General features: G+C 40.5%; 1 protein-coding gene across 3 annotated transcripts in view; it reads left to right on the plus strand.

The window, feature by feature from the left end:
* Positions 1-15397, plus strand: part of CRADD (CASP2 and RIPK1 domain containing adaptor with death domain) — an 81598-nt gene extending 66201 nt beyond the window's left edge. For all 3 annotated transcript variants that reach the window (XM_017804539.1, XM_017804542.1, XM_017804541.1), the window contains one exon: positions 14883-15397. In XM_017804539.1, coding sequence (XP_017660028.1) covers positions 14883-15223 — 341 coding nt within the window. In that variant the 3' untranslated portion in view covers positions 15224-15397. The remainder of the gene's footprint in view (positions 1-14882) is intronic.
* The last annotated feature ends 338 nt before the right edge of the window (positions 15398-15735 follow it).

Consider the following 15735-nt stretch of genomic DNA (forward strand, 5'->3'; position numbering starts at 1 on the left):
GGTTGACTGAGTTTATCTACTTGCATGTGGAAATAATTGCATGACACAAAGAACAGTAAAATGGCTTCTACTGTGCGTGCTTGGTTTACAGAAGGGGTTTGTTGAGTCTCTTTGTCAAATGCTTAAGATCTGGATTGTTTAAAAAGGAGTTGTGGCTTGAGGTGATCTGGGGATTCTTGTCCCAAGTCTCATAATCTGCCTTCACAGACCTTCCTGAAAACATTGAAGCTCTTCAGTTTTCAGCGTGGCTATCCCTATCCGCCTGGCAATTTTGGAAGTAAAAACCTTTATACATCTATGAATTCCAAGATGCCTTGAGCGAAGAGTTTTCATGAGGTTTCTGAAGTTCTCAATGTTTCAAATACAGTATCACTAAATAATGCCTAGTAAATAGTGTGTCTTGAAAAGCCTGAGTCGTAGCAGTACCTTCATGTGCTTGTCAACCTCTTTCAAGTAGACAAGAAGCCCCCATTTTCAATCAACAAAACAAATAAAGATGTTTAAGTAGGTCAGTTTTGTGGCTTTAGGATGCAACTCCTAGACTGTATAATAGACTTAGAAAACTGGAATCTCCCAAAATAAGAGAAAAACAAAGGTTTGCAAACAAATCTTCATTTGTCTTTTGCACTTGAACTTGTAAACTTGCACATGAACCCTCTTTCATTAGCATGTTTACACATACTGAAGTGCAAGTGGAAGGCCCAGCGAGATAACTGGGCACTGTTTGTGTGGTTTGTGCAGAACACAGTTGGGTTTGCATATGCTGATGTGGTGTGGTGCATTTCCTCAAAGGGAAATCTGAGGCCACTCCTGCAGAATGTGTTAACCTCACATCTCCTGGTCATTCAACCCTTCTCTGAGGAGCACACACACAAAACTAGGTAACATATTGAATGTGAAACTCAAAGCACTTATCCCTGTTAGAAGGTTCATTGCAGCATGTGTTTAATTTCTTTAATAAAGTCAAACAACACATAACAGTTTCATCTGAAGAAGGAAGAAAGATAAAGATGTTGATGTTTACAGTTCCAGTGCTAAAATTTTCAGCATTATGAAAAAAGCCCCTTGATTTCTTTGTTTCTGAGTTTGTAGAACTAAAAAGATGTTTACCTAAGCAAACATTTCAAGATTTAAAATTGCCTTTTTGAAGATTTTAAGATTACCTTTCCATTGTTACCTCTAGGAGGTTGCTGTGATGTCAGACACGTCCTTATTGTCAAGGATATAACAGCCCTTCTCTCTTGTTTGTATCAGGATTTCAGGTTTGGTTCCTTCAGGGATACAAGCATCGCTTCTATTTCTGCATCTCTGTGACAGAAGAGATTAGTTTAGTTTTTGTTTTACCTTTTGGTATTTTTTCAGTCTTACTTTGATTAGGCATAGCTGTGTAAAAATCCCAAACCAAGTAAAACATCTTTTATATTTTGTCTGATCTCCCAGTCTTTTCATTCTGGTGTGAAAACATTTTTATTTCTGATTTGCTACATATGAAAGCCAAAATGACTGAAATTTCAATTCTGTATTAAAGTTTGGCAGCTAGTAGATTACAAAACTGTGAGGGAAAACATTGTTCTCTATGCATGAGACATGAAAATTAACTTTTCAAGCAAAATAATCTTTAAAATGTTTAGGTTTTGCGTATGAATCATCCCACTAATACTGGCATAAATCTTCTTCAAATACCCTAAGTAATACAAATGTTTGCTAATAGCTTGTTTGATTTTGAACTTGACTCAGTTGCTTTGGCAAAATACTATTCCTGAGTAGGTAAAAGAGCAATTGTGTCCTCAGCCGTCAAGTGCGTGGCTGCAGCTGTGAATCATCCCATTACTTTCAGTACTGTCTTGGGATCTGTAATGACTGCAGCAGATCAGTGTGCCGTGTCACCCAGCACTGCCCATGTCGCAGGGCCAGCCACAAGCCACACACTGGTGAGCACATGGTGGGGGTGTTAGGTCAGTGCTGACTCAGAGGGGAAAGAAATGCTCATCCAGCCCGTGGTGGTGTAAAGTGCTCTGTGAGTTAGGACCTCTGTTTAGGAAATTACTTCACCCACGCTCCTGTTTTCATCCTTTTCCTACTAGGGTGGTGTTACAGATTCCTAACCTGAATTTGTGGAAATGAAATCAAACAAGGGAATGAATTTGACTTGCATATATCTAAGACTTTCATTTTTTAAAATTTTTTTTAAAAAATTTATGTGTGTGTGTATATATATTTGTATATACACATAAATGCAAACTCACATTTACTTTATACAGATAATTAAAACTCCCGTGACTGTGACCTTCTAAAATTACTGCCCTATTGGTCAGCTAAAATTGCTTTTGGACAGCACAAGTTTGTGAAACCACCCATGAGATTTCAAATTGGGTTTTTTCAGATCTTCAAGTAACTTAGCAGTTGAGAGGGCTGGTTGAGATGCTAAGCCTCCCAGTCATCTGAAAATGGAGAGAAGCAGGTGATGCCACCTGAAGCTCTCCTTCCTGACACCTATGGAAAGCTCTGTCGTCTGACTCAGGCTGTTGAATCGCATTTGGCAAGCCAGGCGTAGCAACAGATGGTAGCTGAGCAGTGTATTTTAGTACCAGTACCTGTTTTTTTCTTGTGGATTTTGAATTGTCAAAAAGTCTGTTGTGAAGTTCATAAACCTTTAAGGCAGTGACACAAAAAATTGAATTCAAAAAGAAACCAGAAGGGGTCTTAAGTCCATGTTGCTTATGGCATTTTTTGAAGTCTTTTACACCTGTGCAAAATGTCTCTAAAGAGGCACTAAACTAAACTGTTGCACTTTGTTTACTTGCTTTGCTTGGATGTAAGTGATTAAATAAAATGCCAAGCAGTGGAGGATTCAGCATAATGATAGTACTGTTTTAGCTTGCTCTGCATGGCTTGTTCTATTAATATATGTTTGTGGTCAGGAAGGAACTCAATCTCACTTTGCTGTAATATGTGCAGTATTAATTTTGGTTTGACACCTGCCAGGCAAAGATCCTCACCAGCCAAAGGCATTCTTCTCAACCAAGCTCCATCTGTTGTACAGATCTTTGATTCTTATATTTCTACTGACTTGAGCCAAAGCGAAAGGAAGAGCCAACTTGAAGAAAAAAAATCTCAAAGAGGAATGAACAGTTTTATCAAGGCTAAATATAGTGGCTTGTTGTCATATTTGTTTTAAGTCCTGCAAGGGAAACATATATGATGAGTTGTGTTGTATGAGAAAACAGTCCTTCATACTGGCAGTATGATTATTGTTACTGCATGAAAGAAACATTGGTAGCTAAAGTCCAAGCACATGATTTTTGCTGAAATGCTGCAGCCTTTAGAAAGATTTCTTGATAGGAAAATTGCTAGAAAAAAAATTTACGCACTTACTGCACTCAGCAGATAAAAAACCTAAGGAATCTGCTGTGATTCTTGCATACAGAGGATTAAAGCTGGATTAAAACTTCCTCAGCTCAGGCTGAGGCTCAGCTCGGGCTATTTGAAGTAAGCATTCAAGGAGCGTCTTTCAAAAGTTAGCTTTCAATCCCCTGACAAAAGTTTCATGATGAGTTTGTCATCTAGCTGACAAAACAATCATTAATAGCTCCAGTTGTCTTTGTTTTGCACTTAGAGTGGGTGAATTACTCTATCAGAGCTGCCCGGCCCACATGGGTAAACATTTGCCTCCTATGATACCATGAGAAGTCTACTGCAAATATGTGTGTTTTATGATCATCATGACTTCAGACAACCACCCTCTAATTCTTAATTATTATTTGTGATAGCAGGGAGAAGAAACTTGCCCAAGAGAAATTATGGTTCTGTGTGCTTCAGATCTCTAATTAATGGTTGAAAGTGCCATGAGTATTATGAAACTCCATTGAATTCACTAGCAACTGCCGAGCATTCAAAAATATATAGAAATGGATTGACATACTTCAGAATTTGATTTTTTCAGCATTCTTTCTAGAGTTGACTCTTGGTGTGACTCTGGCCTGTAAACCAGAGACTCTCGTCTCTACTCTTTCGGACTTAAAGATGATTTTGTACTGTCTAGTAATTCCTAAGAGCTCAGTATTTCCACAGAACCTCCCAATTGAGTAGATATTTCTTTTTTTCCTTAGTGTATTGCTGCATGTTGAACCTGTTTGTGCATTTATACCAAAGGTATCACTGCAAGGATGCCATCATTAGCTGTGGCTTCAGTGCTCATGCATATTGCTTATTTATGTACAACAGTATAGAAATGAATAGAAAATATCAAGCAAATTTTACTTCTACTTCAGTGTCTAGACCAGCATCCAGTGCTGCTACAAATAAAAAGGTATAAAACTACAGTATGAATAAGTCCAATCCTGCCTGTAACATGGAATCCTCCTGCCTGAAAAGAGAGCAGACATTATAATATGTTGTATTTGTTTTCTTTGCGTAGGTGTTCTTTTTTTTGCATGCATATGCAGCCGCCATTTATTTATGAAATGAATTATTTGATTTCATAGTATGCAACAGCAGAGAAATACTGTGTGGGATTGTAATTAATGTTTCTTCATGGGAAACAGAATAACATCCACACTATTAATTGCTGAAACTTTCTCCCTGCTCTTTCCAGTAAAATGTGAACAAAGATATGAAAACCCAATCTCTTTCAATTCCTTAAACACAGGGATTGCTCTCTATGGTTTCAAAATGGTGGAAACTGAAGACAGAGTTAATTTATTTAGGGACTTCCTTGTCAATCTGTTTAACAGTATAATCTATTATACTGAAGGCTGTCAGTATAGCAGAGATCTGTGGAGGCACAAAACCTGTAAGACAAAAAAAAAAATGTTCAAGAAAACTGCGTAGCTACTGGAACTGAATAGTGGGTATACAATTGAAAACTTTTGTCATGAAATCTAAATATTTCAGGTTTTAGTAGTCTGCTTCCACATCCGCAGCTACTAGACAGTCATTAGCAAGTGATAAAGAATATACGAATTAGCTGCTGGCATTGAGCCAAAATACAAACATCTGTGTTTTTGAATTGCCTGTAGATTTACAAAATTTGATGCACTCTTTTTTTCTTACGCCAATACCCAAAATGTACCTAATGTGGCAAAGTGTGATACTTTAAAGCTCACACAGGAGAAGAGATTGCCAACAAATGAAGATATATGTACTTTTTAATTACACCACTAATGCAGATTCCCAGCAAGCTTTTGGCTGGAAGAAGCTGTATTTGGTACCACGGGTGGATTATGCTTCACTTCAGGGAGATCATTTAAAGTTGCCTTAGATTTGATTATCATGGGATCATGGCCACAATTTATTCTGCACATTGGCTGTCATAGGAGTAGTAGATTGCAATTTGTTTAAAATAAGACAGAGAACTTCCTATCTTTCAATGCAAGTCATAAAAAACAGCACAATATGGAAGAATGCAGCCAGTCTTAAAAATATATTTCATATTTTTTTTCATTTTGGTTAAAGCCTTTTATAGTCTAATTAAGAGACTGGGAATGTAAATTACCATGATAGAAGTATGCTTACAAGTAAGTGTTTTATGATCACTAACTAACAGATGTTGGTTTTATTCATGCACTTTCTGTATATTAATGTTTGCATTCATAAGATCAGAAGTTATCAAGCACAGAAACTGTACTTTGTGAAGCATAACAGCAGCATATACTCAGACAAACATAAAATTCTCTGTCAGATTTATTTTGCTGTAACACTGAAAAAAATGTGCCACTTCCTAAACCTTTGTTTTAGGTGTTTTTCTTTCAATGTGCTCATGATACAGATTCCATTCTGTAGTTTACTCTGAGTATTTAACTGACCAAGATTTGATTTTGATTGCATTAGAGAAGTCAGTATATATTCTTAAGACGGTACTGGACTTGTTGTTCCTACAAAGATAAAAGTTTTCCATCACCGGGATTTCCCCAGGCTGAGTCAACTCTGTGGGAGGAAGAAGCTGGATTTCCCAAGCAGAGAACAGAGATCAGCACTCGCTTAGTAGTCATTATTAGATGGTGTCCTCCAGTAGCCTCAAATGAGATATGAAGGAGTTGGGCATCTCTTTGGTAGTCAGCAGAAGCCTACAGAAGAGGCAACCAGCACAGGTAAGTGGAGCAGCTACCACAGCCTTCCATCTCGCAGCTACGGAGAAACAGCTATGCACATGCTAAAAGCAGAAGGCTATATAACTTCTCCAAGTTATTTTAATCTTCTGTAAGTGAAATTAAGCTGAGTATATCAACTTTATATATGGAAAGATGTCTCTAATGGGGTCAGCTGTCTGTCTGCTAATAGTGCTGGATTTACAGTTCAATTTTTCTTGCTCCTTGGTCAAACACTTTTTAGAACCTACTGACACCAGGAGGTGGACCTGGTGGTTTTGAGTAGACTTTGAATGGGCTGTGTGATCTGTGCTGTTTACAGATGCATAGAAGATATGTATATGCTGATACTTAGAAATGTTTTTCCGTGTTCTCTGGAGCATGATTATTTGGAGCTGTTGCAAAACAGTGATGTTCCCCTCCCAGCCTTTGAGTCAGTCTGATGTTTAATTAGCAACAATGACAACAAGATTAAAAACAATACCCAAATTATATAGGAGTGGTAGGTGTCTGGATAGTCTGTTCTACTTTCTTTCACTGATTAGTAATTTGAACTTGTTTCTTGTGTTTAAACAGATCCCAAGCTGGGCCCTAAAGTTCACTGCAATGAAATAACCTTATAATGCTTACCAATAGTTTTAAACTTGCATATGAGGGGCTAAGTGCTGCATGCTCCATGCAGGACTGCCAAGTGTTGTATATCCTGTGTGATACTTTCCTGTCTGGCATTCCAGTCATTCGTGGCTGCAGGTTGGCTCATGAATTTGGATGTGATATAGTAAGAGGGCAGCCATTTGCCTGCAGTTAGGACAGGGTCGGGAGAGAACAGCTGAACAAAAAAGCAGCAGAGCAGCTGAACAAATGGAGACCTATGGTTACCTCCCATCCTCTTTTCTAACACATCAAACCAAGTCACCCCCTGCAGTTACCCGACAACTTCTCTTTATTCCATTGTTCTCACCAGGACCTCCACCATGGTCTTGTGTTTGACTTCACTAATCTACAACACCTACCGGGATCCCTCAAAATGCTTACTCTTTGCTTTCCCTTTCATCCAGCATCTCTGGCAGCTCCAGGGGGCTGCAGCTCTCAGAAGTCTCCAATCTCTCCATTAGTGGGAGTATTACATACTTACCTTCAGTTCAGGTTCTGCAACCCCACCTCACTGGTCTTGAAAGCCTGTCCCAACCTGATCTGCCAAATGTTGTTTTGCTTCATAACACACTTTCACCATTGTGCTCAGGCCAAGGGGGTTTCACTGTAAAGCAGATATACCTGGTTATGAGCAAGTTGTTTTCTATTGTGACATTCAGTCATTAAATAATTTCTGGAACATAGTACAGCTGCTAAAACACAGCACACCATCTTGGCAACCATGCCCATTCAGTACCCAGTGCTGGGTCAGTGGCTCAGGCTCGTTGAACAAGTACACTGTGCTCCAAGGGGGCTGGAGGGAAGCAGAACCTGGCACTAGATTCATTAATATCATATTGGGTCTGGCTGAGCTGGAGTTCATTTCCCCGTAGTAGCCCTCACAGTGCTGTGCTTTGCATTGGCAGCTAGAAGGGTGTTGATAACACACCAGTGTTTTGGCTACTGCTGAGCCCAGCATCAGCACTGTAACATTCCTTCCTCAGCTGAGGGCAAGATCTCAGGAGGGACCCAAGTAGGCCAGCTGACCCAAACTGACAAAAGGGATATTCCATACCATGTAATGTCAGCTCAGGTACAAAAGCTGAGGCAAGGAGCAGGAAGGCAGGCATTCACTGTCTAATGGCTGCCTGCTGAGGAACCATTGTGCGTGCTGAAGCCCTGCTTCTTGGAGGTGGCCGACTGTCACTGTTGATGGGAAGTAGAGAATAAACCCTGCTATCTTTCGCTTCGCTTTTGTGCACGCAAGCTTCTGCTTTGCTTTTGCTTTAATAAACTGCCTTATCCCAACCCACAAGTTGTTTTCCACCTTACACTCTCCTGTCTGTCTGGGACGGGGAGTGATAGAGCAGCTGGGTGAGCACCTGGCATCCAGCCAAGGTTAACCCGCCACAAATATGTATGTTTTCCTTTAGCTAAAGTGCCCCAAATGTAATTGCTGGCACATTAGCCATGATGACTCTGGAGTTTCAGAGTCCTTTTTAGCCCTTGGTATAGAAACCAAGGCCATTTGATTCTCTGCTGTGGGCCATTGCCTGTATGCACGTACCCCTAGTAGCTTCTGAACCTGTTGGCCAACTTCAAGAAGCCTGCTGTTACGAACTGCCCCAGAAGGGTGGGGGGGAGGGGAGAGTAAGCCAGGTTCTTAGTAATAAATCCCTTGGGGTGGATTAGAGTGAAACGACACTAAATAATCGGTGTTTGAAAACATATATATGTAGAGTTTATTTTAGAACAGTTTTGTTTCAAAGGTAAACAGATATGTTGCCATTTTGGGTGTTATCATCTATATCTATCATCTCTAGCAATATGGTATAAAGGTAACCTTTAGGGAAAATACATAAGGGAGAAAAAGGAAAGACAGGATAAGGGTAAGGAAGAGTAAGGGAAAGAAAAGATGAGAGTAGAAAGATATATATAATCACTGCCCACGGGGTCCAGCGATGGAACTTGGTAGTTGCAGCTTCCATGTCTGTTAGTTGAAGTGGGGCCTTGATCCATTGGGGATGGGGGAGGGAAGCCCACACACTCAAAGAAGTTATGAGTTATTATATCCATGAATAGTGTCACGGGCCATACCACGAGCCTCCAATGTCTCCTTGGCCTGTGCAGAGTTCCTGTGAGGAGCACGGTAAAAGAGTTTTTCCCTTTCAGGATTGGCAGGGGGATGGGCTTTGATGGGCCATGCCATGAACCTCCATCATCTCAGACAGCCCAGCGCAGAGTCCATGTGAAGGGGGGGGGGGGGAATGGGTTCAGCTGCCTCTTCCCTGCCTGCGCAAGTCCCCTGGCAATCCTGGAATGTATAAATCATTAACCATTTCAGTCTCTGACACCTGCCTAGTTGCTGTTGAGGACGGGAGCAATTTCCTGAATGTCTTGAGAACCACTAAGCAGCTGAAGAAGTCCTGAAGTGCAAGTCAGATGTAGGACTCACACCTGGGGGAAGTAAGGCTTCTTTCGTTTGCTGCTTGTGGAACATCTTGATCTAACTTTAGCACTTCTCAGGGAAAAACTGTACTCCAGATGCCAGAAAAGATGATTAAAGAGGACTCTGAAATGTTTACTTTGAACTCTTCAGAAATTATGAGCAGGACTGATAAGAGGGTCCAGATCACTGAAGGACTCCATACACCTATGTAGGGACAGAAGTGTTAAACGCAGAAGATTTATTTGAGGAGAAAAAAAGAGGTTTTGCTCAAGGAAGTTTCGGCTGCTAGGAAAGCTAGGCCTGGAAAAGATCAGTGTGGGAAAATTCCATTCATTACACCTACTGATGTTTATTCTCTGCCTGTTTTGAGAAGTAGGATTCCTGTGTAGAGATAACACTTTCTCACAGACATACTGTGAGGGCCCTGCTGGGAGAGAGAGAGAGTCCATAAAGGTCAGGGGAGAACACACCCTTGAAGTTTTGCCCATGCTAAAGGTGTTATAAACGCACCAGAAACAGGCCTGCTGCTGCACTCTTTCACCTGCTTTCTGAATTAACACTGTTTTTAGGGTTTCCAACTTCAGAATAAACTTTTCCGTAATACCTTAGCTGTGGTTTGGTCCTCTGGGTTACCTGCAGGCATATAAATTCTTACAGCCTAGCAGGAGGGGATGCTGAGGCCATATGTGTGCCTGAGCAGTTACTCCTTTTTACAGTCCCATTCCAGTTATGCAGGATTTGAAGCCCATCTCACCTACCTGTTTCTGATGTGATTGTATAAAAATTACAGCATTTGCCTAGCATTGTTTCTGCCAAGGACTCTTGCATGCTTGGATTTAGCATACTACTTGATTCCCAGGAGGGGAATCAACAGGCTCCATTCTAGAAGCTAAGAAGCATTCTTGACCCTTCCTAGGGAAATCTTTGTATTTTTTGCTGTAATGATTTACCAGGAGAAATGAAGTATGTCTGTGCACCTCAGCGTTACGATGTGCAGCTCAACGATACCTGGATTCCCATCTGCTCTTCCAGGGCTGCTTCTGTCTTCTTATCCAACAAGTATGTACATGGTCCTTTAAATTGATGAAATACAGAGGCAGTGCTGGAAGCAGAGACCAGTCTGCAGAAACACCTTTCCCAACAGATTTCTTAGTTATTGGATAAGAGGTGTGCCATTAAATCCCTGGCTTCCCAGCTGTCTCCTGAACTGCCTGTGGAGTTGTCCTTGTAGGATTAGGCAGCAACTGATTGAGACTTTTTCAGCACTTTGGATTCAGCTGCATCATTTCCATCAAAATCCCTTTTACACAGCAGAGAGCAAAAGCCAAAAAGTTGGGTTTGTGTTATATCATATTAAAATATATTGACTTCATAGGGGAGAAGCCTCCCTGAAACTCCAACAAATGATTTTAGTCATGCACAAAGAAGTCCTTTGGACAAAATCATAAGGCACTTTGGTGGCCTGTGGTTCTGTGAAATCAACTGGGTACTTTGCAGATCACCCAGAACTGCCTCAGTCCTTTCTGCTGCTGTCTCCTGTGTTGGAGCCAAGCTCTCTTACTCCCCGCTGCATTCCAGCAGCATAGAGAGCGGGAGGTCAGTTCTTTAACACTGATAAAGATTGTCCCATGGTGCAAGACAGCCTAAGAGATGATCTCATCTTTTTTCATCACCTGGGGATGATGATTAGAAAGGAAAAGCAAGAAAAAAAGTCTTTGAGTAATTCAAAGTCCATTTTCACTGTACTTTATCTTGCATCCTCTCACTTGTGCCAAGCGGGACAGAGCTGAGGTGAGTTTATTTTCCATCTGCCTGATTTTGGCAATATCTTCTTGGAGTCTACTACTTAAAGCTGGAGAGGTCCTTGAAGAAAAAGTATTGCAAAAGCAGTGGCTGTCTGCCCTTGCCCCATCTATAGCTTTGGTATCTGGGTTACTCTGATTTGTCTGGTACCTATCTGTGATATCCTTTCTATTTGTATCCAGCTCTGTTTCCTGTCTACACTCACCAGCACCATTGTATCTCCTGGTCTGTGCAGTGGTCTGAAAGCACAGATGTACACACAGGTCAGAAGTTGTCAACATCTGTTTTTTAACTGGGACAACTAGGATAAAAACTTAGCGTGGATAAGCTTCCTTGACCAGCAAGAGCTGGAGATGGGGAGAAGCACATTCCATCATGCTGCAGCTTTGAATAGAAGGAGCCGCAGGTCTTTCTCTTGGTCGGTTTCAGCTCCAAAACCAGAGTGGAGAGAGTCCTTCTCCTCTCCAGAACTGAGAAAGGGGATTTTCATGGTCCCAAGTGCCGTGCCAGCAAGCTGGCTGGCAGTTCCAGGAAAGAAGCTCTGCACCAGGCTGGCTTGGTCCCCAGATCAAAGCTGTCATCTTCTCATTCCTCGGGGACTTAGTGGCTTCAGCACGAGCAGCGAGACCTCAGCCTCTAGATCTCTGCAGTGTGTGGCCCTGACACTTCACAGCATAGACCTTGTCCACAGCTGGACACAGTGTTCCACTTGGTGCTTTTGCTGAAAGTGACAGCACCACAAATCACCTTCTTCAGGGAAATCCTCAACACCCTCTGGTGGTGTCCCAAGCCCCACTTCTGCCCATTTTTAACAGTGCAGTCCTCATTTTGCTAAGCTGAAGCATGTGCGTAACAAAAGTGTGTACACCTCATCAGGTCCACCTAAAGCAAGAAGAGCTTTACATTTTTTTTTTCAAACATGAAGTCTCAGTATCCTAAAAGTACCTTTCAAATGCAACTGCAGGATCTGCATAATTGAAACTTTTGCCCCAATCTTGTTACCTTCCTCAGGCAGTTCCTGACAAATGAAGATTATAAGTGAGGGTTTGTAGTAAACATAACTTAAAAAAAGGGCATCTTTAGTGTTTTTCCAGTGTTTTCAAAGCAGTTTTGGTGCTGAGCACAGAAAACTCATTTCCATTTCAACTGAAATGCCATTATGTTTATTAAATTGGGAGTGGCATTAATCCTAGAACATAACCAAATCTTTTTGTGATTTTACATTTGTCATAACTGAAAGATCTCATTAAATATTTCTCTATAACTCTAAATAACACTGCCTGTCATGTAATATTTCTCTTAGATTTTCTTCAGTGACTTTGTATCAGAGCTGAAAGTGAGCTATCACAGAAAATAAAATGGGACTAAAATAACAGTCCTTTGTATTAAATTTAACATTTGGCTTCTGTCCCAGAGTTTTCCACATCCATATTAGAATCAGATGGTAGCCTAAGATGAAAAGATTTCCTGGATGGATTTTATTCTGATTCTTATTAAAGGGCTGATAACAGACTGAAGGCAAGATACTCGTTGTAGTAAAAAAGCCTGCCTAATATCAAAAGCTGGATGGACATGCTGACCTGTATAATTGTTAGGCCTCCCTACTTGATCACATTTCAGTATCATAAAATGATTCTGCAAGTGAATGTGAAGTATAAAAATTCTAGTGTGAGAGCAAAAAGCCCAGGCTGGAAGGTATTGCTGCTGTGGGCACACTGCTTTATGCTTTGTAGCTGACCCAAAGCCAAGTCAAGGGTTTAATATCAAAAAAGCAGTGTTGGTGACAGCACAGTGTAGCTATATTTTTTTTAATTCTCAATTATTTACATTCATGAAAGGCACTCCCTTGTCCTGACTTACCTGTGGAATTGGTATCACGTGTGATGTGACAGCATAGGACATCCCCACTGGTATTGCTCAGCCTTCTTCAGAAGCTGTGTATCCTCTACCCTACCCCCAAACCAGCACTTGCCCCAGTTCCTTTGGCAATCTAGAGACAGAAAGCTCAAAGGGACCCAAATACTCTTCAGAAAGCAATTTTCCCTTTACCCAAAGCAGCTTTGTATAGTACTTATGTATTATTGGGCTTAAATTGTACAAATATTTTCAGACTTTTGAGTGTTCTATGCAAAAACAATTACTTTTGATAAAATGTAGGAGTGATGCTTTGTAATGTTGCTGTTCTGCAGTAGTGGAGACTGCAAGCGTGATATTGGAGCTGCAAATTAGATTTTGCAAAGCAGCACTTCTGTAAGGAGTCTGCTGCTTCAGACCAACAGGGTATAATCAGCATTTTCATAGGGATATTTTGCCTGTGTTTTGTCGCAGCATCTTCAGCAACAGGAGAGCAGCAATTGCAGGCTGCATTGACCATTTCAGCTTGTGATCACACGGGATATTGAAGATTAAATATGCTTTATAGGTATTTTATGCTGTTTTTCTAAGTACACCTTTTTAAAGCAACTGGTACGTAGTTTGAATTTATAGGCAGAGAATCATTTCATCAGCACTGGGTGTTTACAGCACCAATGTCAACATCTGAGCTTACACCCAGTGCTCCTTTTACAGTCTGTAGAGAGAAATGTGCATGTTTACAGGAGTAATTTATCTGATTATTTTAGACATCTTCTTTCCTGTGAGAGAGATTGTATTAGAAGAGCCAATTTCTCTCCTTAGCAATAATTAATCCTAGCATATTTAGTTCAGGAGGTGTTAGCTGTAGTTAGGTGACATGGATCCCATACAGCATGTTTCTGAATAGAACTGTGTTCTCACTTGGCTACTAACTCTGTCCATACGAATGCTTTTTTTTTCCTTTTATAAATTATCAGATTATCATAGGGAACACATAAAGAGATCTGTTGTGTATGTAAGAAATGATTGGCTCGGTCCCTACAAGATTTTTACCACTGACAGTTACAGCTACCTTAATGCTTCCTGTGAAAGCTGTTTTGGTAGTTGCATTGATCCTGTCCTCCTCAGGTACCATTTCAATGCTAAACATCTTTTTGGATGAAGAGTGCATTCTGTTGGGTACTTGGACAATTCTAAGGGACTTAACATTGGGCAAAAATCTCTAAGAGAAAATGGGACCTCCTTGCACTCTCTTGAAAACATCTTCAGGGAGATCAGGTGAATGGGGCTGTAGCACATACATGCCTGTTTTCAGGAGTGTTACCACAAGTGGCATGAGGGATAAACAAGCATAATGTGTACTGGTGAACAGTGTTGATGTTCTGTTTATTTGGGTTCACCTGGTGGATTCATTCAAATAGAAGAAAAGCCCCAAAGCTGGTCTCCTCAAGATGAGTGTGCCATATATTACAAGGTACAAAGGGTAAGTAGCATCTTAGGAGACAGAAGAATTTCCTGTGAACAGCCCTCAGCAAAAAAAAAAAATGTAGAGTAATACCTACTAACTAAAGAATCAAAGTTATTTCTGAAGTGTATAAACAGTGTCACAGAATAGGAGTAATAAAGTGTTATTGGTCCCATATTTGTCATTTGTCACTATATCATGCTGATGCAAGCAGATTGATTTTCAGAGGGTGATGGCTGCTGGAAACATGTTCCTTGAAAACCTTTCTTGTTCACTGCCCCAAAATCTATAATTGCTTTGGGAAGTCTTTGCTCTGGTGTACAGTTCTGATATCTGGATTACTGACGTCAGAAACCTCAAGTCTCCCTTGTATGTCCACTAAGTATAACATTTTCTCTGATTAATCTTCTGGTTGATTATGTAATTAATTTTTCTACATGAATGTGTATTCTGTTTAATTAATTAATTCGTTCACCTCAGCTTTGCTTATGCCTATTCCTTCCTTTGTAAAGGTCTCACATTAATATTTGCAGCATTACCTAGTGACACATATATGCATTTTCTTTTTCATAATTTTTTTTTCCTTTTACAGATTTAACTGTAATTGCACCATGCATTTTGAAGACTTCACCAACAGATCAGCAGCTGAACAAGCTTGCGAGGAAGCTGGGACCCGAATGGGAGCATGTGGTTCTGTGCTTGGGTTTGTCCCATACTGACATCTATCGATGTAAAGTCAATCACCCTCACAACCTGCAGTCACAGATTGTAGCTGCATTTGTCCTGTGGAGACAGCGTTTGGGGAAAAAAGCAACGATCCAAAGTCTGCAAGCCAGTCTGATAGCAGAAGAAGTGGATCCTTCTGTGATACAGTACATGCTTGAGGGAAGCCATGCTATTGATCGAGAGCTTCCACGTACTTTGTTAAATTAAATATAGAGAGTGGAAATGTATGTTGAAGATTGGATGCCTCAAACTAGAAAAAAAATGGAGTTGGGAACTGTGATTTTATTAAGCTTAAACATTCCAGTTTTCTGTGGCATCTTGTGACTTGTAATTCTTTTCATGCCAGATTAATTTTTAGCAGGCATTAAAAAATGAATCATTGTTTCCTGTTCACTTTTGTGCTATTTCAGTGGGGATATAGGGTGACAAAGTTCTTGCAAGCAGGCAGCCCTACAGTGAGTTCAGCAAGGTTTCTGATTTCACTGAGGGAGCAACACTTGGTTTAACCTCTTTTCTGGACTATGTAGGAGCCTTTTTTAGTGCTGTTTCATGCCATTTCCCTGATATCCCAGCAAGAAATGAAAGTAATCACTAATTTAACAATTTTACAACAGTTATTGCAGGTGGCTAATTTCACATTTATAAAATTTTCAGCACATACAGTTTCTTGCTAGGATAGATGGCTGCTACCTTAGTCTGCCTTTGAAAATGGCCCTAAG

The sequence above is a fragment of the Lepidothrix coronata genome, unplaced genomic scaffold, assembly GCF_001604755.1.
Source record: "Lepidothrix coronata isolate B3197 unplaced genomic scaffold, Lepidothrix_coronata-1.0 Scaffold9, whole genome shotgun sequence".
Classification (NCBI taxonomy): Eukaryota; Metazoa; Chordata; class Aves; order Passeriformes; family Pipridae; genus Lepidothrix; species Lepidothrix coronata.